This window comes from Salvia hispanica, chromosome 2 (assembly GCF_029641045.1).
Source record: "Salvia hispanica isolate PSC_SH4W2 chromosome 2, Shi_PSC_v1, whole genome shotgun sequence".
Taxonomy (NCBI): Eukaryota; Viridiplantae; Streptophyta; class Magnoliopsida; order Lamiales; family Lamiaceae; genus Salvia; species Salvia hispanica.
The window spans coordinates 30,228,937-30,255,151 of NC_142693.1; the positions used below are offsets into that span (position 1 = coordinate 30,228,937).

The window sequence follows — 26,215 nt, forward strand, 5'->3', positions numbered from 1 at the left end:
TTGACGACACCCCTGGCCGGAGGAAGTGGACGGAGGATGAGTACGCCGGGGTGGCCAGGGGGTGGTTGGAGGTGTGCGACGATCCGCTGGTTGCGAACAACCAGCGGATTGTCAACATGTGGGCGAAGATCAGAGCTGCCTATAGGAGGCACTGCCCGCACGGGAAGGACTTCAGCCCGGAGGAGGTCCGGAAGGGGTGGGAACGCACCAGGGCCGCGGTGGGTCGTTTTTTGAATTTTTACGCCAACGCCATCCGTTAGCTCAGGAGTGGGCAGAATGAGGACGACGCCCGGAGGATCGCCGCGAGTCAGTTCCCCTTGCAGGGGAAGTATAAGGAGTTCACCTTCTGGGAGTGCTTCTTGTTGCTGAAGGACTCCGAGAAGTTCCGGGCGGGATGCGACGCTGGGTGGCCGAAGAAGCAGCGACTGAACTATAGCGGCGACTACAGCGGCAGCAGCGGCGGATCCCACGACCTCCCCCCGGATGCTGAGGAGTTTCCATCCCCTCCTTCATTTACTGGTCGCCCCCGCCCGGTTGGACAGAAGCGGGCGCAGCGGGCTGCGAGGGGCGGATCCCCCTATCACCCCGCGAGGTCCAGTCCTCCGCCCTCCCACCTGCCCCACTCGAGTACACTCTCCATTCGCGTAACCATACGCGGGATCAGATGTACAAGGTCTTCCAAGAGTGGAAGACCGCCACTGACCCCACGGAGAAGATGTTTCTTCACGAGATGCTCGAGAGCATGCGGGTTGATTTGGAAATCGCGAGGGCACGGCTAGCGAGTTCCGACGTGGGCTCAGATACCGGGGCGGCGGCAGCAGCGGCGGTGGTGACGGCGAGGGCGACGGCGAGGGCGATGAGGAGTAGAGAGTGGCGGGGCTCGTGTGTTGAAGCCCTTTTTTTAAAAAAAAAAATCATGTACTTTTTTTTAAAAAATCTTTGTACTTTTTTTTAATGGAATGGATTAATTTTCCCGTATATGTGTCGTAAATTTAATTCCGTATTTTAATCGTAATTTTAATTCCGTAAATGTAGTATATTTTGAATTATTTTTATTGCGGCTGGCCTAAATCTGATGTGGCAGGTGGATTTTTTAGTGTTGCTGACGTGGCAGGGGAGAGAATGGTTGGACTATTGCTGGCCTATTGTTGGCCTAAGCACCATTGCGGATGCTCTAATATGGTAGAAGGATATCTCTATGACTCTTATCCCTCTTCCAAATTATAATCAATAAACCACACCTTCCAATTTGTAGCCATGGAGAAAATGTTGTATTCCTACATTCTTGCATATGCATTCCTTACCATAACCTTTCAAACGCCTTGTTCAGCCAAAATGAGCCTTGCCACTGATCAAACTGCACTTCTTTCACTAAAACAACACATCATCTCTGACCCTTCTCATATACTTGCAACAAATTGAACTAATTCGAGCTCAGTATGCAGCTGGATTGGCATTCTATTATAAAACTAATAAAAGTGGGAGTTGCATTCCACTAACTTATTCTACCCATTTTTCCTTATACTCCCTCCGTCCACAAACAATAGATCTATTGTTATTCGGCACGGGTTTTAATGTAGAATTGGTAAAGTAAGAGAGATGAGGAGAAAAAGTAGATAAAATAAGAGAGATAGGGAGAAAAAGTGAGTAAAGTATGAGAGAGGGAAGAAAAAATGGAAAAAGTATGAGATATAAACTTTCTCTTTTTAGAAAGTGATCTATTTTTTGTGGACGTCCCAAAAAATGGGAAAAGTGATCTATTTTTTGTGGACGGATGGAGTATTTCTTAAAATCTGACCGATCTCTATTCATGGACAGACAGAGTGTAAAAGGTGAATGAATCAAAATGAAAAATCGAGACTTCTGATAGTAGACTGAGGGAGTAATTAGATTACCTTTAATGGGAATTTGTTGAGCTTGAATGAGATCATCGACGTGATAATACGCCCAAAGGTAGGCGGCGCTGGGAGTCCGGAAATAGACCAAGGGAAGGTCGATCTCTTTTGCAAAGTCAGCAGCGAAGCTGAAAAAGCCGTCAGCGATGAAGCACGTGGCCGGCCTGCTGTGGGGGGAAGCGAGGAGGTCTTCGTCGGCCATTATTTTCTTGAAAAGTGGAACCATGATGTTTGAAACGGCGGGTTGATATTGGCGATTTTTTCACCGAAGCGGGGGTGATCGTCGGGGATAGCCCGGAACTGGAAGCCGGGATAGACGCCGAAAGTGGCGGGGACGGAGGTATTCTTGGTTAGGAGGCGGTGGCTGAACTCCGAGACGATGAAGGTGATGTGGAAGTCGGATAAACAAAGGAGATGAGCAAGATTGAGCATGCAATTCATGTGCCCCTGCGCGGGGAATGGGAATATCACCACGTGCGCCTGCAGTTTCTCTTCCGATTTCGAACTCATAGTTATTTGCTGTTTTTGATTATTCGAAAAGCCTCGAATCTTTACACATGTGATGTAGTTAAGAATTCTTGCATTTTATAGATGAAGGGTAATGACTGTTGAGATATTTTATTACATTAGAGCATCCACAATGGCGGCTAGCGCACCGGCTAGCCGAACCATTGTAATCGGCCAGTGGAGACGCAGGTCACTGGGGATGATCGTTTCTCATTTCATTAGCTGGGGATCGATATTGGGGAGGCGGACACTGCCGTTCCAGCGGGGGGAGTAGGGGGGGGGGGGGGGTTCGGGCCGCGACGAAGAAGAAGAAGAAGAGCAAGGGGAAGTGCAAGGTGGTCGGCGAGTCGTCGCAGCCTGCTGTTGATGACACCACCACACGGAGGAAGTGGACGGAAGAGAAGAACGTCGCCCTGGCCAAGGCGTGGGCGTCGGTTTGTGACGATCCGCTGGTTGCGAACAACCAGCGGATCGTCAACATGTGGGCTAAGATTAGAGCAGCCTACAAGAGGAACTACCAGCACAGAAAGGACTACACCGGGGAGGAGTGCCGGAAGGGGTGGGAATGCATCAGGGCCGCGGTCGGCCGATTTTCGGGGTTGTACGCCAACGCCCTCCGCATGCAGACTAGTGGGCAGACTGAGGAGGACTGCCGGAGGATAGCGGAGAGTCTGTTCCCCGTGCCGGGAAAATATAAGGAGTTCACCTACTGGAACTGCTATCTGGTGCTGAAGAACTCCGAGAAGTTCTGGGCGGGGTCGACGCTGGGTGGCCGAAGAGGCAGAAGCTGAACTATTCCGACGATTACAGCGGCAGCAGCGGCGGTTCCCATGACCTCCCCCCGGATGCTGAGGAGTTTACGTCCCCTCCATCGTTTGCTCGCCGCACTCGCCCAGTTGGCCAAAAGCGGGTGCAACGGGCAGCGAGGGGATCCTCCCCCTTATTGCCCAGGAGGTCCAGTCGGCACCCCCCACCCGCGTACACCATATTCTCGTGTCAAAAAATGCAGGAATAGATGTACAAGGTCTTCCAAGATTGGAGGGCCGCAACTGACCCCACATAGAAGAGGTTTCTTCACTCGATGCTCGAGAGCATGCGGGTCGATTTGGATGCCGCGAGGGCACAGATGGAGGGCTCAGACGCGGGCTCAGATGCCACCGATGTGGAGGTCCCGGGTGGCAGCGGCAACGGAGGCGAGGACGGCGGCGACGGCGATGAGGAGTAGAGAGAGGCGGAACTCGTGTGTGGAAGCCCGGTTTTTGTTTTTTATTATGTACTTTTTTTTATCTATATACCTTCTTTTTATTTAAATGAAATGAATGAATTTTCCCGTATATGTCTCGTAAATTTAATTCCGTAAATATAGTTGTTTTTGAATTATTTTTATTCGGCTAGCCTGTGGCTAGCCTTAGGCTAGCCTATTTGCTTAAAATGATGATGTGGCAGGTGGAATTTTAGTGTTGATTACGTGGCAGGAGAGAGAGTGGCTAGCCTGTGCCTTGCCTAAAACCACTGTGGATGCTCTTATGATAATGGTGCATTCCATGTGATGCAACTAAAGAAATCAAGATTCCCACGATTTCGAGAACGATTTTCTATGATCTATTTGCTGGTATTGAGCATTAATTATCCAAGCAAAAATGTAATCTTCTTAATTGCTTTTGAGCTTTAGGGGGAGGTGTACAAGACAACCAACATATACTTCTCTCATTAAAAAAAAAACAATTAAGGACAATGTTTTAATACAATTAAGAACACTATTTTTTGTTTTCAAATATATCAACACCACTTAAAAAAGTGTCTTTATTGTGATGTCTCAATCAAAATTAGAGGTTATAAATGGAATCGTCCAATTTATCCTTCTATTATTTCCAAACCAGATCTGGATCTCACTTCTATCATTTTATTTTATGGATCTCACTTCTATTATTTTACTTCTTCCATTTTCTCTCCAACTTGATTTCGTCAGTCTTTTCCTATATATTTTCAATCTTACCATATTATTTCTTCGAATCAAAGTAGTCTTTTTACCCGTTGCCACCTCGCCTCCTCGTTATCTTTTTGTTATCTAAAGGTATAATTAGTTATTCTTTCTAACTTCTATGTTAAATAATTCAAAATATTATTATATTTGTTTTAATTTATATTAATTTTATACTATATAGGATAGTAAAATGGATGGATTACTTTGATTTATTTTTGGATATAATGACTAATATCATGGGCGGAGCCACGCTGGGGCGGGGGGCCCTTGGACCTCTCACCCATTTTGACTTTACCCCTATATAATGTATGTATACAGAAATATTAAAATATGGCTGCAGCTTAGTTGGTTTATGTGTGTGTATACCACCTTAGAGATCTAGTGTACGATACTCTTTAGGAGATTTTTGTACTATATTCCTCTTTTATGTTTAATAGTTAATCCCCTAATATGTTATATATTACTCCATAAATTTATATATATTCCTTTCATTTCAAAATTTAAATGATGCTTTATTTTTGTACTCCATCCGTCCGCCATTAGGAGTCCCGGTCACTTTTGCGCACTCGTTTTATAAGAATGATAATAAATAGGTAAAGTGGATAAATGGTAAGTAAGAGAGAGAATACTTTATAAAAATGATACTCCCTCCGTCCCGCTTAAGATGACACGTTTTCCTTTTTAGTTTGTCCCAACTAAGATGACACATTTCCTTTTTTGGTAATTTTTTTAGCAAATAGGTAATTTTTTTTTCTAGCAAATAGTAATTTTATGTAATGAATTTCACACACTGATATTTATTATCTTCACAATTTAAGAAAATAAATAAATTCACATTGACTTTATTTGTACTGCACATAAGTTTATAGTTTCTATTGTCTTTTAATTATTTTCACTATTTATGTGTTCCTTTCGATGATCTCTCCTATTGCTATGCGGCTATGACTCATCGGCTCTGAATAATATTAACAAAAAAAACTGAAAAATTAAAAATCAGAAATTTGGCCCCCCATAATTAAATTCCTGGCTCCGCCACTGACTAATATATAGTGTACTTACCCATGAAAATGATAGATTAGCTAACTATTATATGCCAAACTTCTCTAGACAAGAAACTTGAGAATTTTAATAACCTGAAATAACTTGAGAATTTTAATAACTTGCGAACTGGCGAGCGGTGTTCAAAGTTCGAGCAAAGAAAATGAAGACAATGATGAAACAGAAATTCAGAGCACTGCTAGTGCTCGGACATCTTATAGAGGAGTTGACCAAGTTTCCGAGCACCCGAAACGTGCTCGGAAAGATTTGAGTTTTGCTCGGATAGGTGCTTTGGAGATAAAACTATTGTGTTTTGAAGAAGTAAAAATACTAAAATTTAGCATCTGTTGAAAATTTGAAATCATAATTTAAGTTTATATGTCCCAACATTGTTATAATTAAATTCGCTATTTTTAACAAATTTGTTTTGAAAATTAAAAAATTCGGAATATAATGAACCATATTTATATTTATTAAACGTAAAAGTTATTAAATAGTATAACGTGTAATTTAGTAAGTAAAGTATGTTCTAATTTTGGATTTGCACACGTTAATTATGGACATATATAGCAATAACTTAATCCATTTTTCATTAAACATTAAATTGATATTAACATGTGTTTGTGGTTGATTTTTTCGTAGTATAGATCGAAAAATATTTTATTGACGCGAGTTTTAGGTGCAATTTATTATTTTGGAACTTATTTGGTTATACGAGGTTTTAGTGGCATAGTAAATGGTTAATATATCTATCTATACATATATAAAATACGAGTTTTAGGACGTTTTGAATAATAATTTTGTGCACAGAGGCGTTACTTATGCCTTTTGTAACTCCTACTAAATGCATTAAAAATAACATAAAGTGTAATACTTTCTCCCTATGGGAATGGTTTTTCATGAAAAGAAGACAAACATGGTAGTTATAAGATTTTACCTCTCCATTTATGGAGATGTACAGAATAAAGATACATCTTCAAAATAGGTAAAGAATAAAGATAACTCTTCAAAATAGGAAAAAATATAATACATTCTCAAATACATCTCCCATTCGAGAATGATTTTTCATGCAAAAAAGGTAAATATAGTAGTTATCTGAGACGGTGCAACCCCCGCAGGAGCAGGCGAAGGCAGCGGAGCCGCGACAAGAGCAGGTTCAGTGGGAGGAGGCAAGAGTTCAAGCTGCGCCGGAGCCCCAGCCGTCCATCGCGACGTCCAAGGCCAAAAGACAGTCGTGGTAGTCGGTCAGGTTCGGGGACTATGCCCCGAAGTAGAGTCGTAGTGGGATTTAGTTTTTGATTACATTTTTTTTATTATTATTTATTTTCATTGTTATTTTAATTATTTGTGCATGAGTCGAGCGTAAGTATAAGCTCCGTTTCGAATTTTCTTTGTTGGTTCTTTCCCGAGATGAATTAGGATTAGGAGTCGAACCAACCCTAGGGTCCTTAGATTATAAATAGGGCACTTGTTCTAACTTTGAAGAATTGAATAAGAAATATACGTTTGTGCCCATATTATCATGCGAGAAAAGTTATTCTAAAAAACCTAGACTTGACGCTGCCCGACGGGGAAGAACTCCCGCACACAGCCTCCGTCTATCAGCCGCCGACCCTATCCTTGGTGCCGGCCGTTCGTTAGGGTCGTTGCACACCGTTGCAGACCCTCGTTAGGGGAAAAACCCTTAACAACTGGTGCTTTCTCTCGTGAACTCATGAGCCGTTTCTACAACAACGGTAAGGGAGTTTGGGGGTCTCGCCCCGACGATTTTTCGAGTGGCTCCCGTCGCAAGGGAGGGGCCATCGGGAATCTTTGCATTCTCACCGATTTCAGGCGGAGGAGGAGACCGGATTCCGTACACGGATGAAGGTCGGAATGATGATACGTTAGGACATAAGTTGGATCGTCTGGTGGATAAATTCGATTCTTGGAAGGATGAGACAGAACCACGATTTGAGTCGTTACAGTTGACGAAGACACGTGACGCCGACCGTCCGTCAGGTTGGGATGATGGTGATGACGCAGAGTTTGTCGAAGTTAACCGATGGAGATACGGCGACAATGGCTTGCGCCCCAAGAACCCTAACTTCGCAGGGGATTGGTCGCCGGAGGGGCGAGGTCAGCGCCGAAAGGTGAACGGATAAACTGTCGCCTGTTAGCCGGGTCCGGTCACACGATGAATCTCCCGGTTACATGTTGGGACCCTTCCCAACGTTCAGGGTATGATCAGTACCATCAGGTAAAGAGGAAGCCTCCCCGTTTCGATGGTACGGACGCAGTGAATTGGATCTCGCGCGTTCAATATTATTTTGATCATATCTTGATGCCAGACGCGCAACGCCTGCACTATGCGGTCATGCTCTTTGACCCACCAGCCTCGGAATGGGTCTTCAATTACTGTGCAAACAACGACTTTGTCACATGGCAGGAGTTTCTAGAGGATGTTCGTCACCGTTTTGACCGTCAGAGCTTTATAGATTATTATGGTTTGATCGCCAAGTTGACGCAGACGGGAACGGTCTTGGAATACCATGACACTTTCGAAAAGTACCTCAACCGCGTGCGAGGCGTGTCTGAGACCGATCTATTCACTCTGTTTGTTGCAGGCCTTAAGGCAGATATCCAGGAGCGTTTACGGTTACATAGACCACAATCCCTCCTTGAAGCAATGTCGCTAAATTTGGGGACGAACAGGCAGACCGAGTCCCCGCGGTGCAACCTATCTCGGTGCAGAGACGACAGTGGCAGAACCGGGACGGGAGGGCGAGCTCGGGATCCACAACAGCGCAGTCGTCAACTCAACCTGTCACAGCCGCGGGTACAACTCAGGGGCAGTCGGGTTGTGCTCCTATCAACCCGAAGTTTCCACTGATTCGGGTTTCCCAGGCAGAGAAGGCCGAGCGGTCGCGCTTGGGTCTTTGCAAACAGAGGTTACTGTGTTATGTGGACGAGGATGAGGAGATGGAGACGGGACCTCTCGATGAGTATGCAGACGAGACTACTAGGGCTGATTCGGTCCACATTAACTCGATACAGGGGGACAGCCGATCACGATCTTTGAGGATCGTGGGCTCAATCCAGAACAAGTATGTGAGTATTTTGATCGACACGGGTAGTGATAGAGATTTTATGCATCCAGCGGTGGCGGAGCAACTGCACATTCCACTATCCCCTATCCGACCCTTTAAGGTGTTTGTCGGGAATGGCGCCGCACTGCTTTGCACTACTTTGATGTCTCTTTCAATACTTTGAGTGGAGAAATTCCCAGTGGTGGTCCTTTTAGAAACCTTACTATGGATTCTTTTAAGGACAACGAGGCATTGTGAGGAATTCAGAGGTTCCATGTCCCAATATGCCCTGATGTTTCAAATCACAGATCCAAGTGGAAAAAGAAGGAACAAGGTTCATTTATTGCTTTTGGTGTTGTGGCTTTCATTTCAATCGTTTCTCTAGCTTTTATCTTTGTCAGATACAAAAAGAAAGATAAGAATGTTAGAGAAGTTGATGAGATGATATCCATTGTGCCAGAAAGAATCTCTTATTATGAGCTTCTACAAGGAACTGAACAATTTAGTGAGAGCAATCTGCTTGGCACGGGGAGTTCTTGCTGTGTGTACAAAGGAATCCTTAACCATGGGAAGGTTGTCGATGTCAAGGTGTTTAATCTTCAGTTAGAAGGCATTTTATCGAGATTTGACGTCGAATGTGAGATTCTTAGTAGCATTCGACACGGGTGTCTGAACAGTGTCATAAGTTATTGTTCAAATGAGGCATTAGTACTTGAATGTATGCCCAATGGAAACCTTGAGAAATGGTTATATTCCCACAACTATTTATGGAAAGATTGAATATATTGATCGATGTTGCATCGGCTTTGGAGTATCTTCATTGTCTATTCGACCCCTATTGTCCACAGTGACTTGAAGCCAAGTAATGTCTTGTTAGACAAAGATATGGTTGCTCGTGTAAGCGATTTTGGGATAGCAAAGTTGCTATGCGATGGAGATAGCATGGTCTTAACCAACACCCTAGGCACATTGGCTTACATTGCTCTCCAGGTTAATTGTTATTCTACATTAATTACGTATATACTTTTTAATAAATGATGTCTTGTTTCATACTTTGTTTTTTTTTTTGGGATTGTAGAGTATGGTTCAGAAGGACTAGTCTCCACAAGGTGCGATGTCTATAGCTACGGGGTGATGTTGATGGAATTCTTTACTAGAAAAAAGCCAAGTGACAACATGTTTGTTGGAGATCTAAGCTTGAAGACTTGGATTGAAAGGTCTGTTCCAGAATTCACATATCAAGTTATAGATGCCAACTTATGAATGTTGATGAAGTACATGGTGATAAAATTGTGGATTTCATATCATCCATACTGGAGTTGGCCTTCAAGTGTTGTGCAAATTCTTCTTATAAAAGGATTAATATGAAAGAAGCTCTGAGCTGATGAAAATCCAACATGGGTTTTTGGGATGAAGCTTAAATATGATTGGGGAAGGCCTTACAAAGTGGTTTTCCTATGAATGCCAAGACTCTGGATAATATCTTACTATATCAATTCAAAAAAAAAGGTTACTTTTTTTCATTTTGGGTCGTCCACCAATTAGTTTATACAATTAGTTTCATTTTGGTAAGTTTTTCTCTTTACTAAGGTGGATCTCATTTCGCACTAAAAATAACTAAACCTTGTTCTCTCTATCTTTTTCCTACTTTATTAATTTTGCATTAAAACATTTCGCACTAAAAACATTGATATTCTCAAAACAGGTTTAACTTCTCTGTTTTATCTTGCAGTTTTCATTAGGGTATCCACTATAGGCGAGCCGCGGCCGGGCCACGGGAGAGCCGCGAGCCGCGGCTCCCTATAGTGAGGGGGGTGGGCGGCCGCAGCGGGGGGGGGGGGGACGTGGGCGCGCCACGATCCTGGCCTGGCCGCGGCCCTCCTATAGCATTGGCCACGAGCCGCGGCGCCCCTTTTCCGAATTTTTTTTTTTTTTAAATTTTTGAAATTTTTTCTATATATACCTAAAATTCATATCTTATTTTTACTCTACTCTCACACACAATTTACCATATTCCCTTCAATTTGAATTTTTGTGAAATGCAAGGCGGAGACGATCCCGGTTATGGAGATTCGGGACAGGGGAGCTTTCCACCCCCCCAACGCTGGAGATCGAGTCCCACCCCTCCTCCATCCCAGATGTGGAGTCCGCCATCGCCGGCGCCGTGGCTACAAACACCCCAAAACCGGGGTCAGTCCCCGGCCTATCAGCGATGCAACGGGTGAAGATGAAGTGGCGGATTCTGATGATGAGACCGAGTAGTCGGCGATGGCGGTGTTTTTTTATGTTTTTGTTTGCGTGTTCTAAAACAATTTTCGTTGTATAATTTTACCCCGTTCTATAATACAACGAAGATTTGGTTTTCGATCTAGTTTTCATTAAATTATGCATTTTATTTAATTATTGTAGTCTAACAATTTTTATTGTAGTAGAATTAAAATATAAACAAAATGGAAAAAATAAATTTTTGGGTGGCTTGGCCATGTCCACTATAGTGGGAAACATGGGCATTGGTGGCCCGACCACGATTTTGTGGCCTGGCCGCACTTTGTGGCTTGGCCCGGCCAACTATAGTGGACACTCTTATACTCCCTCTGTCTCATAAAAATATGGGCAATTGATATGCCACGAGAATTAAGACAAAATCTGTAAAGTAAGAAAGATGAGGAGAATGATAATTAAAATAGTGCTAGTGGATAATGGGACTAATATTATTAGTAGTGTTTGATGGTGGTATAAGATGTAAATAAGTTAATGTATAAGGGTAATAAATTGAGATAACGATCCAAAAATGGAATACACATATTTTTATGGGACGGACGAAAATGAAAAGTGCACATTTTTTATAGAACGGAGGGAGTCAAAAGTTTCAAATTGAATACATGGGAATTATAGATATATTGTATTAGTCCAATATCAAAGTACCAATGATATTTTGCATTAGTCCTTTATCCAAATTTAGCCACATCTTCTCCCCTTTCCAAAAACTCATCTTTTCTTACTTCCATCAAATCATTATTGGCCTTTACATCAAGATGCAAACCTCAATACATGCTACTTCATTATGAAGAATATGTTACATAATGTAGTCATACTATCATGTTTCTTACTCTTTTTACAACTATAAGGCAACAAATATCATACTTGGTTGAGAGCATTAAACGAATAGAGTGAAAAATACAGTACCTTTGTACGCCTAACATATTGTGATATCAATAGCCTTTTTACTCGTGAACCTGTTCTTTTCTCGTCTTCGTGGCTAATACTCAATAATTTATCACCTTCAGTACAAATTACATGGATCACATATAAATTAATTACCATTATGCAACAGCTACTAAAATACTCCATCTAAATCTTTTGTATCCAATTATTACGATTTTGCACATATGCATATTTCTATTCAAAATAATATTTCTCATGTAATTCTCAAGGATCTTAAATTGGCATTATAGATTACTACTAAGAAAGCAGACATACTAAGGATATCCAACCATTCTTATTACACATTTACAAGCTCAAAATGTGGGTTAAAACAAGTATACCGTTGCTTTAAAAAAACCTTAAAAGATTTATACTCAAAATGGAATATTTTGGGAAAATCTCCTCTGTTCACAACAGCAGATACAGAGGATATCTAATAAAGAAAAGAGTTCTTCAAACATGTCTCAATCATTCATCATATATAGCTACAAGTTGAAAATTCTCAAATTAAATTAAATTTCGATTCCCCCTTTTCCTTTCTCAACACATAGTTATAGTGCTCATTCTCATCCAGCAATAAAAAAATTTCAAGCTCAATTCAACCTAGGATCCAAAAAACACCAACTATTCAAGAAATATACATACCATTTGCTTGAAATCCACATAAATGGAGCAAAGATTGAGCACCCAAAAGATGGAGAGATGTCGTTGGGTGTGTGATTATCGAAAAGGAGGAGAAATATTAACTAAACATTACTCCTTTTTGTTCTAAAAGTAGTGGGCTTGTTCATATTTCTTACCAATGCTAAGCCCAACTCAACATAGCTAGGTCAGCCCAACACCTATCTCCAATTAACAGTTCAAAAATAATGTTACTTAGCTTACTTGGAAAAATTGTCATACAGCCCAAAATCAATAGTACGTTTATAATTTTCTTCTAAGCCCTTTCAAAAGAAATTTGAGATTTACATTACCAATGTTTATAATGTTATGACCAATGAAATAATATAGTCAATTAGAGCATCCAAATTGGTGTATGAGGAACCTCCTCTTTCAACAGCCTTCTTAGCCATTTTGGCCGTACCATCTGCCCTTTCCAAAAACTTATCCTTCCTCACTTCCATAACCTCTCTAATTGCCCTCTCAATTATCAATCTATCACAAATATCTTTAATGTCAATACCTATCTTCCATACCTCACTCACAAACCTACTATTAATAGTTTGGTCACCAAAATAAGGCCAGCATATCATAGGCACACCAGCAACAATGCTCTCTAAAGTCGAGTTCCATACACTGTGCGTCAAAAATGCACCCACCGCAGGGTGGTTGAGAACCTCCTCCTGCGGGGCCCACTTGACCAAGTAACCCTCTTCCATCAGTTCCGCGGGAATTTGATCGTCCCTGTCTTCTCCGGTGATGGAATCCAGGCGCATCACCCACAAGAACCTCTGAGAACTATTAAGCAAACCATGCCAGAACTCCATCAATTGCTCTCTCGTCACAACTGTTATGCTCCCAAAGCTCACATAGATCACCGATCTCGGCAGCTGAGCGTTCAACCAATCTATACAGCTCCGATCTTCTTCCCATAAATTACCGGCAACAATCGAGGCTTTGGATCCCTTCTCTATGAGCCTGGATTTCTGGTGCTCGTGGATAGGACCAATAGTGTAGATTCTTGGTAATTTTTCAAGCATGAATGATAAAATCGGCCCCTCTAGATCCTCGAATGTGTTGAATATGACTGCTTGTGCCACTACAAAAAAAGCGGGTGTTTGCGACCAAATATTGGCGAGCACATGTTACGGTGCTGGCAAACAATACTACTTGCAGAATTTTCTATATACAAGTAAGGGCTCGCAAATTAGGGAGCACATGTAAACTGCTTCAAATTCTCTAATTCATTTGCATGCTATCAATTCCCGCTTATTTGGAATCAATTCCCGCCGCTGTTCTCAGATCAGATCAGATCTGCGCTGCTCAGCCAACCGCCACCGTTCAATTCAACTCTGCTCCGCCACCGTTCAATTTAACTCTGCTCGGCCACGTTCAATTCTCCTCTGCTCCACCACCGATCCTCCGCCACACTCCAATTACTAAGTAAGCATTGCCTAATTGCTCGAAAATGTATGATTTTCAGATTTGTTTTTTCTGATTCCGTAGAAAAACTTTAATTCCTCGTCGTCAAGACGTACGGATGAAGTTACAAAGACATGTTCTTCGTGAAATTGAACTTCTAATAGCAAAAATAACATATTGAACGTTATTTGGATTGCTAGAAACAATTCGATAACGGCTTAAGAGGACAATTGAATCAATATTCATTTCGAGCAAAGTGTAGGAACGAATACCATTTTCCAGAGGTAAAACGTTGTCTCTGTATCCCTCTGATCTTGTTTGGTAACATATGAGTTTGTTATGTTTATAATAGCACGCCAGCTGCTCGACTAAATGCTCCTACGAGTAAAAAAGAAAATCACTTACAATCAGACATTCGTTTCGGATGTTGAACTTTCTTTTAAGTGATATATATGGAATTTTCGCTCAATTACATGGAGAATTGAAAGTTTGCTATACATATCTGCCACCATGGAAGAAGGCATCTCAAGTTCGCTGTGAAAATTTTCTGGACATATCGACCATTGTCTGAATTAATGGTCCGAGCAGCTGCAGATGATGTTCGCTTTTTTCTGTTAATCTACCATAAGATGGTGGAGAGGTTAAATGAGAGATCCTTGTGGTATCTTGCAGTTCGTGGTGCACTTTACTGCCGCTGTTTCTGCATTAATGATAATAATTTTGCAGATTGGTCAGCACTGCCTCCTGTTCCAGGTTTTTATCATCTGATATCTTGGAAGCTTTGTGTTTTCTTTATCTTCTTAAGCAGTTAATAGATGGGTGGATAAGCATGTAGACATGAACTGTATACTATAACTATATCACCATGAATTGCCACAGAATATATAGTTACCCATCAGCATTGTTGTGATTTACTAAGGCTCATTGTTATGAAATGTATGAATTTGGAATAATAATAGGTAGAAAAGTCGGCATATAAAAAATTGAAAATTCGCTGAGGAACTTCCTCAAATGTATGTTTTAATAGCTCTGGTAATTGAGCTTCATCATACCAGAAAATAAATGACAGATCCTAGTATTTACTATTTACTATTGTCCAATATGAATAAGGCTAGGTGACTCAACTTATTTTTAACACAAGTATATCCGCAAGTGTACGGGGCTAATGTAGCAAATAGTAAGCAAAGAGTATTGTATCCACAGAGACAATCAGTGTCAACCTAATTACCACGAACCAACCTCAACTACTATCTAGATGAATCGGTAAGTTTGGGTTTTCTAAATCTACTTAAAAACAAAGTAAAAACAATTAAAAACAACTAGAGAACTAAAAGCAAATAAGAAAACGGATGTAGATCAAGGATGAGAAGGGTAGAATCCTACGGGATCGATAACAACTATCCTATGCTCAACTAACTTCCTAACTATGCCAACAGAGGGTCTCAAGGGTTATTAAGCTATCACTAAGGTAAAACTATATCTTTTCTCAAAGCATATAATTTGTAGATTGCTACCTAGATCCGAAGTCTCCTTCCTAGAACTAAGGCAATAACTCCTGATAGCTCCTAAGATACTTAGCTTCATTCAAAGGCTCAAATCTCTCGATTATATTGGCAAAGACGTCAATTTCTTCTCTTTCAAATTAAACTACTCACTTCTCAGTTCTTGTAGTAAAATCCACATGCATTTATAAGGTGATCAGTCAAATAAATGTATAAGCACAGAAGAAATCAAAATAACCACATGAGCCAAGGCATAGAAAAAGGAAATCAATTAAACATAAGAATCATTGTATCTCCCCCGTAGAACTCTACGAAGGATTTAGCTACTCATGTTCAACACAAAAGTCAAAGAAATATCCAAAAACATTGTTTGATCAAGAATAAAACTAAAAGTAGAAACTCCTAGAATTGGATTGGGCGGATTGGAGGTCTCGTCTTCAATCTTGCGATGAATACTCGTCCTCTGCTCGTTCTTCTCTTCTTCCTAGGTGAAAAAGTGGTATTTTTGGGGTTGAAGGCGTGTAAGTTGTGTTTGGAGGCGTTTCCTAGGCATATATATACCTAGGGTTGACTTTGGGCCCGAAATAAACTGTCGGACGAAGCTGGCGGGTCGCCAGGTTGGGTGTGCGTTGAAGCTGGCGAGTCGCCAGCTGCTTACGGCGTTTTTTTCGTGTTTTGCTGGCGGGTCGCCAGGTTCGTTTGCATGCGAATGCAAACGAACCTGGCGGGTCGCCAGCTATGTCACTGCGCAGTCTTGGTAAAACGGCCATAACTTCTTCTACCGAACTTCGATTGAGACGTTTAAGATATCCACGTGAAGCTCTTTCGAAGACGAAGAGAATGGTATGTATTACATGCGAATCGAACTTCAAAATCTCCAGATAAGCTGTCTCGAACATTGAGCAGCTGCACATCCACATATTTTGTACATTTTTCTACACATTCTTCACAAAATGGTCAAAATACCAACATAATAGAGAAGTAGCTATAACCATGTCTCAAAGTTCACAATATATGATCAAAACCAAGTAAAACTACCCCTAAAATCATGTAAAATCCAAGTGAATCACTAGGTGAGCTCAGTACGGGTCGTTTATCATTCAGAATACATATGATAGCTGTGCAATGTGATTTTGTTGATAATAAGTTAAAATGGTTGTATTTCATAAAGTTAGTGTGTCACGGACTCAATATTTCGTTGGATGTTTAATCATCCTTTTGAGATCCTGCTTTTTCTTTCTATAAAAGGAGGATAGAGCATAGTGAATTGTATTGTTAAATTTCTGATTGTGTTGATGTAATTTGATCAATGTGTTAAGGTTCACTGTTCTCATCTCTATTATTTGACTGTATTTTATAAGCTTGGAAATGATAAGTTGTTTCTCTTACAAATGGAGCAAGGCAGAGCAGTCAATTGCTTTAGCAACTGCTACTAATGCTACAATACAGGTATCTTATAGAAAACTTCAATTGGTGCATAAACTAAATTACATTCTGTTTTGAAGGCAAACCAAAAAGTAACCAAAATTGTGCTGCTTAAGGATTTATATGTGGAAATTGAGAGAATGAAGCAAGGTTTTCTTTTTCTTCCTTGCCCATGTAATGGTTTAGATTAGTCATGCATGTTTAATTGACATTTACTCTACTTCGAATGTGTTCAGATAGTCGAGCAGCAAGAGAAAAGAATGGTGTTTTTATTCCACATGAGAGGTTTCTCCAGGATGAAGTAGAAAAGGTCAGTTGCTAACAGTAAACAGCGTAGCTTAGTTCTGGAACTACAACATTCTTTTATGTTGGAGCTTCCAGTCTCATTTCGCGTCTATGTGCTATAAGTGAGAGTATCTGAACATGATGTAATTTATAGATATCTAATTTGTTTTAGTTTGTTAGTTAATGGATGACACTTGCAGGCTAAAAATGAGAGAATGGAACAGTTGGAGAGCAATCTTAATGAGAGTGAGAAGATAAATTTTTACTCGTTTCTCATTACTCTTTTCTCCAAATAATTTCGGCTGACTTGTCTAGTTATGCAGAAAGTTGATAAATTCCGTGAGCTTTATCTCACTGAACATCAAAAGTGAACTTAAGACTGCAAGGTAATAGAGAAGATAGAACATTGGAAAATATTTTACTTTGTGAAAATTTCTAGTCATTCAAATTATCATGCATTTTTCCAGAGGAATCTTGAGACGACCCATAAACTCTTAGAAGATCTAAAAGAGAAATATAAGATGGCTCTTTCCACACTGAAGGTTACATATGCACTGAAGACAAAAGCATCTTCTGATCTGGAAGAATTAACATCTGTGATGCCAGCCCAAGTACGAAGAATCTAATCGTTACTTGAATATGTTCATTGTGTATCACCTATAAATATGTTTCCTTAATTGTCTATGCAGTTCTTCCAAACTGCTACCTTGGAGTCAAAGGAAGTACTTTCTGACATTCAGAAGTCCTTAACTGAACAGAGAAGGATGTTGGCTTTCTCTGCCCAACAGCATACAGAGGTTAGATCACTTGATGTAACCCAGTGGTTGGTCATTAAGAAACAGTCTTCATTGTTTGTGTCTCTACTTGATTAGAAATGGCCTTTGAATAGATTTGAAGTTGGTATGTTTTGCTTGTTTGGACATGCTATTGCAAAAACAATGATATTTCTCCATTGTGACAGAACTCGATGGATAAAATTACATTTACTTTCTACATTGATTTGAGTTTAAATTTAGAATACTTACTGGGATTATGAAGTTGGTATGTTTTGCTTGTTTGGACAGATGCATTACAGGCTAATGGGGTAGAAGACCAAGATTATGATGCCATTTACGTTGAGCTTTCTGGGGAGACGAAGAAGAGAAAGCAAATTCCCGGAGCCGGTTAGGCACTGAGCATTTACTTCCCATATGATACCAGTTGTGCGTAGAGTTGCAGAAGCAAAATGCAGCATTGCATGTAGAGTCAGATAAGCAAAATGCAGAGTTGCGTGTGGAGCTAGAGAAGAAAAATGCGGAGGTGCTAGAATAGTTGAAGAATCTTAGTCAACAAGTCTACGAAATGAGAAGTCTTATGAACTAAAAGGAAGTGTAAAACAATATCATTAATATTATGTAATATTTGAATTTTGTTACTCTTTAATTTCATTATATTATAAATTTTTTTAAAAGTTATCCAGAAAATAATTTGTATACCAAAATTACTAATTAAAATAGGAAAATACAGAATTTATGATTTGTGCTTGCAAAATAGTCCAAATTTGCGAGCAGAATTGGGTGAATTGCAGGTGCTAGCAAAAGTGCTCGCAAATGGTCTTGTGCTCGCAAAAAGTTGTAGCAAATTTGCTACAAGCCTCATAGCTAGCACACATAGTGCTCGCAGCCTGCTCGCAAAACTGGGTTTTGCTAGCACATTGTACTACTATTTGCTAGCACATTGGTGCTCACAAAACACCTTCTTTTTTGTAGTGTGCTCGTCCGATTTGCCTAATCGCCACTGTTAAGCTCTGAAAAAGACGGACATTTACATCGTCGTCGCGGAAGAAACCCGGTAGGTCACGGCCGCGGAGTAATCCTTCCATTCCCGGTATGCCTTTAATTTCACTAATTCATCCATCGATTTACCTTAATAATCGAGAACCATTATTTCAAACAAGAGTTTAAAATTTTGTTACCGACGAAATAGGGGAACTCATAAATCATCAAATGATAATAATTTACAGTCTTCGCCTATGTCTCAGTACTATGATATATAATAATACATGAAATAGATTAATGAGTTTATTTATTACAAATAATAAAAGTAAAATACTAGTAATATATAATGATAGATATTTTTAAATGATAATATGAGACATTAATGACTGACCGTAATAAAATGATACTCCCCCGTTTTATTTTAAGTGACATTTTCCTTTTTGAGATGTCTCATTATAAATGACTATGTATTAAAATAGAAACATCAATTCTCGATATTTTTTCAGTCATTTACTTTATTCTCTCATCTTAATTAACAAAATAACACTACATAAAATTATATGCCGAATAAAAAGTATTCCACTTACACTGGGACAAATGAAACCTTCACACTCTAAAAGCAACCTAAATGATATAGTAGCATTGAAATTCATAAGAAATTATGAATAATTAAGTATATATTGCGTCCTGTTCCTATTAATTGTCTTATTTTTTATCCATGAAAGTTTTAAGAATTCTTTTGATATTTTACGAAAAGTAAAATAAAAGTTAGTAAATATGAGTTTTATTTTTTTATATTGTTTTTCAATAATTGTGAATGGAATAGTTGATGGTATATAAGGTTTGGTTATCGAAGGTAGTAAAAATGAAATGAATCAGTTAACAATAAAGAGATGAAAATGTCAAAAATGTGTCCATTTTTGGGGACGAGAGGGAAAATTAATTAGATTACCTTGAATGGGAATATTTTGAGGTTGAATGAATGACATCATCGCCCAGAAGTAGGAGGCGCTGGGAGTTCGGAAATAGATCAAGGGAATGCCGTTCTCTTCCGCAGAGTCAGCAGCGAAACTGAAAAATCCGTCGGCAACGAAGCACGTGACCGGCCTCCGGTGAGGGGAAGCGAGGAGGTCTTCATCGGCCATCATTTTCTTGAAAAATGGAACCATGTTGTTTGTAACGGAGGGGACCACATCGCCGAGTTTGTCACCAAAGCGGGGGTGATCGTCTGGGAGGCCATCGGGGATAGCCCGGAACTGGAAGCCGGGATAGACGCCGAAAGTGGCGGGGACGGAGGTATTCTTGGTTAGGAGGCGGTGGGTGAACTCTGAGACGATGAAGGTGACGTGGAAGTCGGATAAACAGAGGAGATGAGCAAGATTGAGCATGCAATTCATGTGCCCCTGCGCGGGGAATGGGAATATCACCACGTGCGCCGGCAGTTTCTCTTCCGATTTTGAACTCATAGTTATTTGCTGTTTTTACTATTATTCTAAAATCCTCTAACCATTATACATGAAGTGATGAATTCTTGCATTTTATAGATGATGAAGGGTAACGACTATTGGGATATTTTATTGCATTTGTTTAGTTGTAGATTCAGCTTTGTTAAATATGATAATGCTGCATTCCATGTGATGCAACTGCTGCAACTAAAGAAGATCTTTAATCAAGATGCTTAGCTGGCATTGGGCATTAACTATCCAAGGAAAAATGTGAATCTTCTTAATTGCTTTTGAGCTTTATGGGAAGGTGTAAAGACAACGAGCATATACTTTCCACACTAAAAAGAAAACAACTGTTAAGATATTTTTTAATACAATTAAAGAAGTTAATTTGTATTTCTAAATATATTAACAATACTTTAAAAAGTGTCATATTGTTAGTGTCTCAACTAAAACTAGAGGACGCAAATGGAAGTGTCATAAAACACAAAAATTAAATTAATTTATTATTAATTTAGGGACGCTTTTATTTATGTCCTACATTGTTATTTTTTAAAACTTTCATTAAATATTTCCAATACATGAGAAACATTGAAGAATATGTTTTTATGCATTTTGAACTCAAATGAAGTTTAAACCAAGTCTATTTAAATTAATGCCATTTGAATTTTGTTTATTTTATTTATTTAATTAATAATAATTAGAAAAGTATTTACAACTAATAATTTTTAAAAATATCAACAGTATGAAAAAAAAAAATCCGGTGATGGCATTCTCCGGCAGCCTGGAGCGGCAGAGGAACTTGCCTCTGCTCCTCAACGTGGCACCACTTGTCATTCTTTTTCTACCCGTAAACATCTTGAAAAATTTTGGCATCGCATTGGTTTTTAAAAGGTTCGACAGTGACATGGATGGAATACAACATTATACTTATTCTAAAAATTAAATGCAAGAATTCTTCACTGCATGTGAGAAGCACGTTGACAATTCTGCATATTAGCTGTAATGTTGTACTCCCTCCGTCCCGGCTAAGATGACACATTACTTAGCCGGCACGAGATTTTATGAGTTATTGGTTAAAGTGTTTAATTAGAGAGATAGAAGGTGGTGTAAGTATTAAAGTAGAGAGATAAAAAAAGATGGATATTTTAATAGGAGTGAGAAAAAGTGGTTGAGTGTATTAATTGAAGAGAGAAAGTTACCAAAAAAAGAAATGTGTCATCTTAGTTGGGACAAACTAAAAAGGAAAATGTGTCATCTTAAGCGGGACGGAGGGAGTAGCTAAGAGGGACACTAAACAGATCTAATCGCTCATTAATTAGTTCAAACAAGGAGCCTTTAAAGTCAACTTATTAGCCACATTGATTAATATTGTGTGCAAGTGAATAAATGTTGCATGTTGCATGGCTCTATCAGTGAACTACACCTTCCAATTTGCAGCCATGGAGAAAATGTGGTACTACATTTTTGCATATGCATTTCTCACCTTAGCCTTTGAAAACCCTTGTTTAGCCAAACGAGCCTTGCAACAGATCAAACTGCACTTCTTTCACTCAAACAACACATCATCTGACCCTTATGGTCTACTAACAACAAATTGGACTAATTCGAGCTCCGTATGCAGCTGGATTGACATCTCTTGCAGTGATCTTCCATTTCTTGCTGGGATTTATTTATCCGTAAATCAGCTGAGTGGCGCGATTCCGACAAATCTATCCGTATTCACAGCTGCAGTTGTTGTCCCTATCCTACAACTATTTTATTGGGAAAATTTGTCACTTATTTCCTTTTTCATCCATCCCTAAAAATTTATCACTTTTCACTTTTACCAATTTTAGTAGTGGACCTCACATTCCACTAACTCATTCTTACTAACATTTTATTTAAAAATTAATATATAAAATTAGGACCCACATATTCGTACCGAATTAAATAGTACTAAATTTTAAGGAAAATGGATCCTCTGTTGTGTTAAAAAAACACAGCAGACCCTGCTGTGCTTGAAACGCACCAAACAACAAATGAAACGCAAGAGATGTGCGCTGCCTTTTATTTCCTCTTATTATACTCTTTATTAGTTTACTTCCTTCACATGTTTAATCATTATAGGACCACAAGACTAATTGTGAATCTTACATCATTTAAAAAATGTTTTTACCAATATTTTTCAAACGATCTATGAATGTTAAAATTTGGCATATCTTTTTTATTTTCTTTTTTATTCTAAGAATATTCTCAAATATCATATAGAATCTTCAAGTATGTTAACTTATTTATTTAGTTGAAAATGATATATCTAGTTTTAATAAAAATAAAAATAGTGTTTTAACAAAAAAGAAAAAAATGTTATGATCTTTTCTTTTAATTTCTTCACACCATTTTATTAAATACATAGATGTAATCACTACGGCTGTAAGTGAAAGATAATAGTGTACTATAACATAGTATTTCAAAGGGGAGTGTTATATTGCTAACTCAACGCTTAATTGCTAACTACAATTCAATAATAGTCATTAGATATTCAAATTAAAGGCCTAGATCATCAACCACGAAATGTCAATACAATCAACAAAAACGTCAATAAGGCTATAGGATTAATTCTAATAAATATCAATAGGGGTATTAATGTCAAGTTAGTTATAACTAACTTTTAAAAGAAATTCCAAAACTTTAAATTCATATAACATATATCAAATTAAAGATAATTTTATAAGGATTCCAACGATATACTACATGCATATGTTCCGACGTCAAAATTTGAAAAAAAATTAATTTTTTTTTGAATTTTCGTATTTTTTACGTACAGATTTATGTCAATACACCTTACATAATATGTCAATATTATGCTTGTAAAATGTCAATATGAAATTGTGTTGACATTATTATGTCTTCGTGTTGATGTATTTCATACACTGTATTGACATTATATTTCTAAACCCTAAATTTGATACTTGCTATTATCTTTTTAATATTAAAAAATAAAAAACGAAATTACACATGGAAAATTATAGACCACAAGATTTCTAAAATCTTATGGTCTTAAATTAGTTGTAGTTAGCAACTAAGGGATGAGTTAGCAATTGATCACTCCCCGTATTTCAAAAGAGTGAGTAGTAAAAAAAGATAGTATAAGTATAATTTGTCTGCAAATATGCCATAAACTGTTCTCTTATTTTTTACTATGACATTTTTATTTTTGTTAAAAAACACTCAATTAATTTTAAATTAAATCAATAAACTAAGATACTTATAGATTCTAATTGTGTATTAGATATTAATATTATAATAAATGATTAGCTTCGAGTATTTAAGGATAAAAGGTTAAAGAAAATAGGATAACATATTAAACAAAAAAGTAAAAAAATTAAATAAAAATTTCATTAAAAAAACAAAATCTAATAGTGTAAAGAAAAGAAAAAGTATATTGAAAACGTGACTTAGATATTTTTCAATAAGTGCACATTTGGATAATATCGGTAAATATCTGTAAAGATTATGGACATTGAGCTCCTATAAAAGTTAATTTAATGGTATGTATTGAACAAACTCAATATGATGGAAATAAAAGGCGGCGCATATCTTTCCCTTGTCTTATTTAATTTTGTTTCATACCACTACAAAATGAAGTCAAAAATAAATTAAATACCTCCTAAGATATAGGATTCAAACACTAAAATTCTCCACCTATGATTAGATCTCCCATTTTACTACTAACCTTGAATCGGCATTCTTCTTTGAAAATTTCTTGCAACAAATTCTGTCTCTCAAGTTTGTGTATAAATATGTGGCCTCTCATAGCATTTTTCATCAGCTCATCCACTTAATCAATTCCTATCAAAACAAAGCCGTTCCAATTCAATCAAAAATGAAGAACAATAGCCCTCTTGTCCCTCTAGCCTTCCTCCTCTTCCTGTCCATCACCACCACTCCCTCCGCCGCCACAAACGGGCCAAGCGCCATCTACGCCTTCGGCGACTCAATTCTCGACGCCGGCAACAACAACCATATCCTCACCCTCTGCCGCGCCGATCACGACCCCTATGGGTCCGACTTTCCCGGCCGAAGCCACACCGGAAGGTTCAGCAACGGCAAGATCCCCGGAGACTTCCTCGTCGCCGCTTACGGCCTCAAGGACTTCTTGCCGGCCTACTCGGACGCCTCGGTCACCAACAAGGACCTAATCACCGGTGTCAGCTTTGCATCGTCGTGCTCGGGCTACAGCCAAATGACCGCGCTGCAGCTGGGCGTCCACAACTTGGATAGACAGTTCTGGCATTTCGAAATGGCGTTCGACCAAATGCAGAAGGCATATGGCCTTCAAAAGGCAACACAAACAGTGGAGAAAGCACTCTTCTTGGTTGCAGCAGGCTCAACTGATATAATCAATGATTTCTATATGCAGCCACTCACTAGGGCCAAGTACTCTTACCCTGCCTACATTCAAATGTTGCTCCTAAACATGGAAAATTTCGTTATGGTAAGTCTCATATTCTTCATCTGTCATCCATTCTCTTTTAAATAGTATATTAATTATATTAGTGGAGTATATAACTCTACTTTAAAGTCATCTTGAATGAGATGGATGGAATATTACTGTATTAGTGACACTAATGACTAATTCAATTTTGATGTGACGGTGCAGAAATTGAGAAAAGCCGGTGCTAGGAAGATAGCACTGGTTGGCGTTCCGCCGATTGGGTGTATGCCAGTAGATGCCTTCACCAACATCCCGCCAATCAAGAACGAGAGTGGCGACCCTCTAAGGCGCGAGTGCAGAGATGACCACAACTCTGACGCCCAACAATACAACAGTAATCTCGCAACCCGAATTAAGAAGATGATGGAAGCAATGCCTGATCTTAAGATTGTCTATGTGGACTACTACAACCCTATGATGAACATGATCAACAAGCCATACCAATATGGTGAGCTACCTATTTAACTAATTAATTACTAATTTCAGAAACATATTTCCTAATAATCATGTATATGTATATAATTTTGTGATTTAGGGTTCAAGACTACACTAACCTCATGTTGTGGAACTGGTGCATTCGAGGTGGGGCCTCTTTGCAATATTGCCTCCCTCATGTGTCATGATCACTCAGAGTATGTATTTTGGGATTCATCTAATCCCACAGAAGCTGCTTACAAAGTTGTTGCAAAGAGTTTCAAAGACAGATCGCTTAGTCAACTTTTTCCTGGAGTTAAGAAGTAATTCAGGCTAGTTAGCTTGATTCTAGTTTTAGTTAGTCTATTAGTTTTAGTTAGTCTATTCCATGCATTGCAAGAATTTCATTTTTAGTCAGTTTTTGGATCATTGTACTCAACCTTAGGTTGAATTTCTATTTATTTATCAATTATAAAGAGTTTTAATACTAATAATTCAATCTTGTGTTTCACTTATTTACGATGATGAAATTAACATCAAAGTAGTGGTAATTTCAATAACAATTCATTAATATTCCATAATTATCTATGAAATATGAGATAATAATACTGGATGAATTATTATAAAAAATGCTTATAGTTTGCACATTAAAGATGCACATTAAAAAAGGCTACAACCATTAACTTTTTCAAAAATATAGTATTTCTCATAAATAATAAAAGTGGTATGAAAAACTATAAACTTTACAAACCGTGATTTTTACCCACGACGGGTTGGAGGCAGATTAGACTGGCTGCGTGTTTGGAATGGTTGCGTTGTTCAAGTAGTTAGTGTTTGGAATGAACTTTTTGAATCGTGTTTATTTTCCCATGAATTTTATGAATTTTACGAATTGTGTTTTTTGAATAAATCCATTCGCATAGCTTACTTGGAGAAGCAAATTTGGAATGGCAGTGTCGATCGTTCAAAAGAGCAGTAACATAATCTCCCAGTGCTAAATTTTTGGATTCTTGAAATTTTGGTGGAAACGACGTCATATGGCTTAAAATTCACCGTGAGTACACGTCCACTTGACGATTGTCCACGTTGGTTGTATATCGCTGAAATTTTCTTAATATTGGGTCGAGTTGAA

General features: G+C 38.8%; 1 protein-coding gene, 2 long non-coding RNA genes and 2 pseudogenes across 5 annotated transcripts; 4 read left to right on the forward strand and 1 right to left on the reverse strand.

Annotated features, from left to right (window-relative positions):
- The first annotated feature begins 7,138 nt into the window (after positions 1-7,138).
- Positions 7,139-10,025, forward strand: LOC148932115 (uncharacterized; annotated as a pseudogene).
- Positions 10,026-12,573: 2,548 nt separating this feature from the next.
- LOC125192132 (7-deoxyloganetic acid glucosyl transferase-like) lies at positions 12,574-20,237 on the reverse strand (annotated as a pseudogene). The gene is made up of 3 exons (XR_016135830.1): positions 19,700-20,237; positions 18,725-18,894; positions 12,574-13,455 (listed from the first exon to the last, which is right to left on the reverse strand). The product of XR_016135830.1 is annotated as a 7-deoxyloganetic acid glucosyl transferase-like (transcript).
- Positions 13,423-14,692, forward strand: LOC148932116 (uncharacterized). 2 transcript variants are annotated; one of them, XR_016135834.1, is made up of 3 exons: positions 13,423-13,548; positions 13,659-13,799; positions 13,979-14,692. It is a non-coding gene; the product is annotated as an uncharacterized LOC148932116 (long non-coding RNA). The 2 variants fall into 2 exon arrangements; XR_016135833.1 differs by lacking the exon at positions 13,423-13,548 and having other exon boundaries at positions 13,556-13,799.
- On the forward strand, positions 16,005-18,404 carry LOC148932117 (uncharacterized). Its single transcript, XR_016135831.1, has 7 exons — positions 16,005-16,855; positions 16,942-17,015; positions 17,191-17,236; positions 17,314-17,376; positions 17,458-17,601; positions 17,680-17,787; positions 18,055-18,404. It is a non-coding gene; the product is annotated as an uncharacterized LOC148932117 (long non-coding RNA).
- A 3,778-nt stretch (positions 20,238-24,015) lies between the features above and the next one.
- Positions 24,016-25,582, forward strand: LOC125203781 (GDSL esterase/lipase At2g40250-like). The gene is made up of 3 exons (XM_048102226.2): positions 24,016-24,669; positions 24,835-25,117; positions 25,205-25,582. The coding sequence occupies exons 1-3, from the start codon at positions 24,058-24,060 to the stop codon at positions 25,408-25,410; spliced, it is 1,101 nt and encodes a 366-aa protein (XP_047958183.2). The 5' UTR covers positions 24,016-24,057; the 3' UTR covers positions 25,411-25,582.
- Positions 25,583-26,215: the final 633 nt, after the last annotated feature.

Bases quoted from the DNA above. Each gene is read 5' to 3' on its own strand.
- LOC125203781 (XM_048102226.2), top strand. From the start codon at position 24,058: ATGAAGAACAATAGCCCTCTTGTCCCTCTAGCCTTCCTCCTCTTCCTG. The intron at 24,670-24,834 runs GTAAGTCTCATA...GTGACGGTGCAG, and splicing joins ACATGGAAAATTTCGTTATG to AAATTGAGAAAAGCCGGTGC. The intron at 25,118-25,204 runs GTGAGCTACCTA...TTTGTGATTTAG, and splicing joins CAACAAGCCATACCAATATG to GGTTCAAGACTACACTAACC.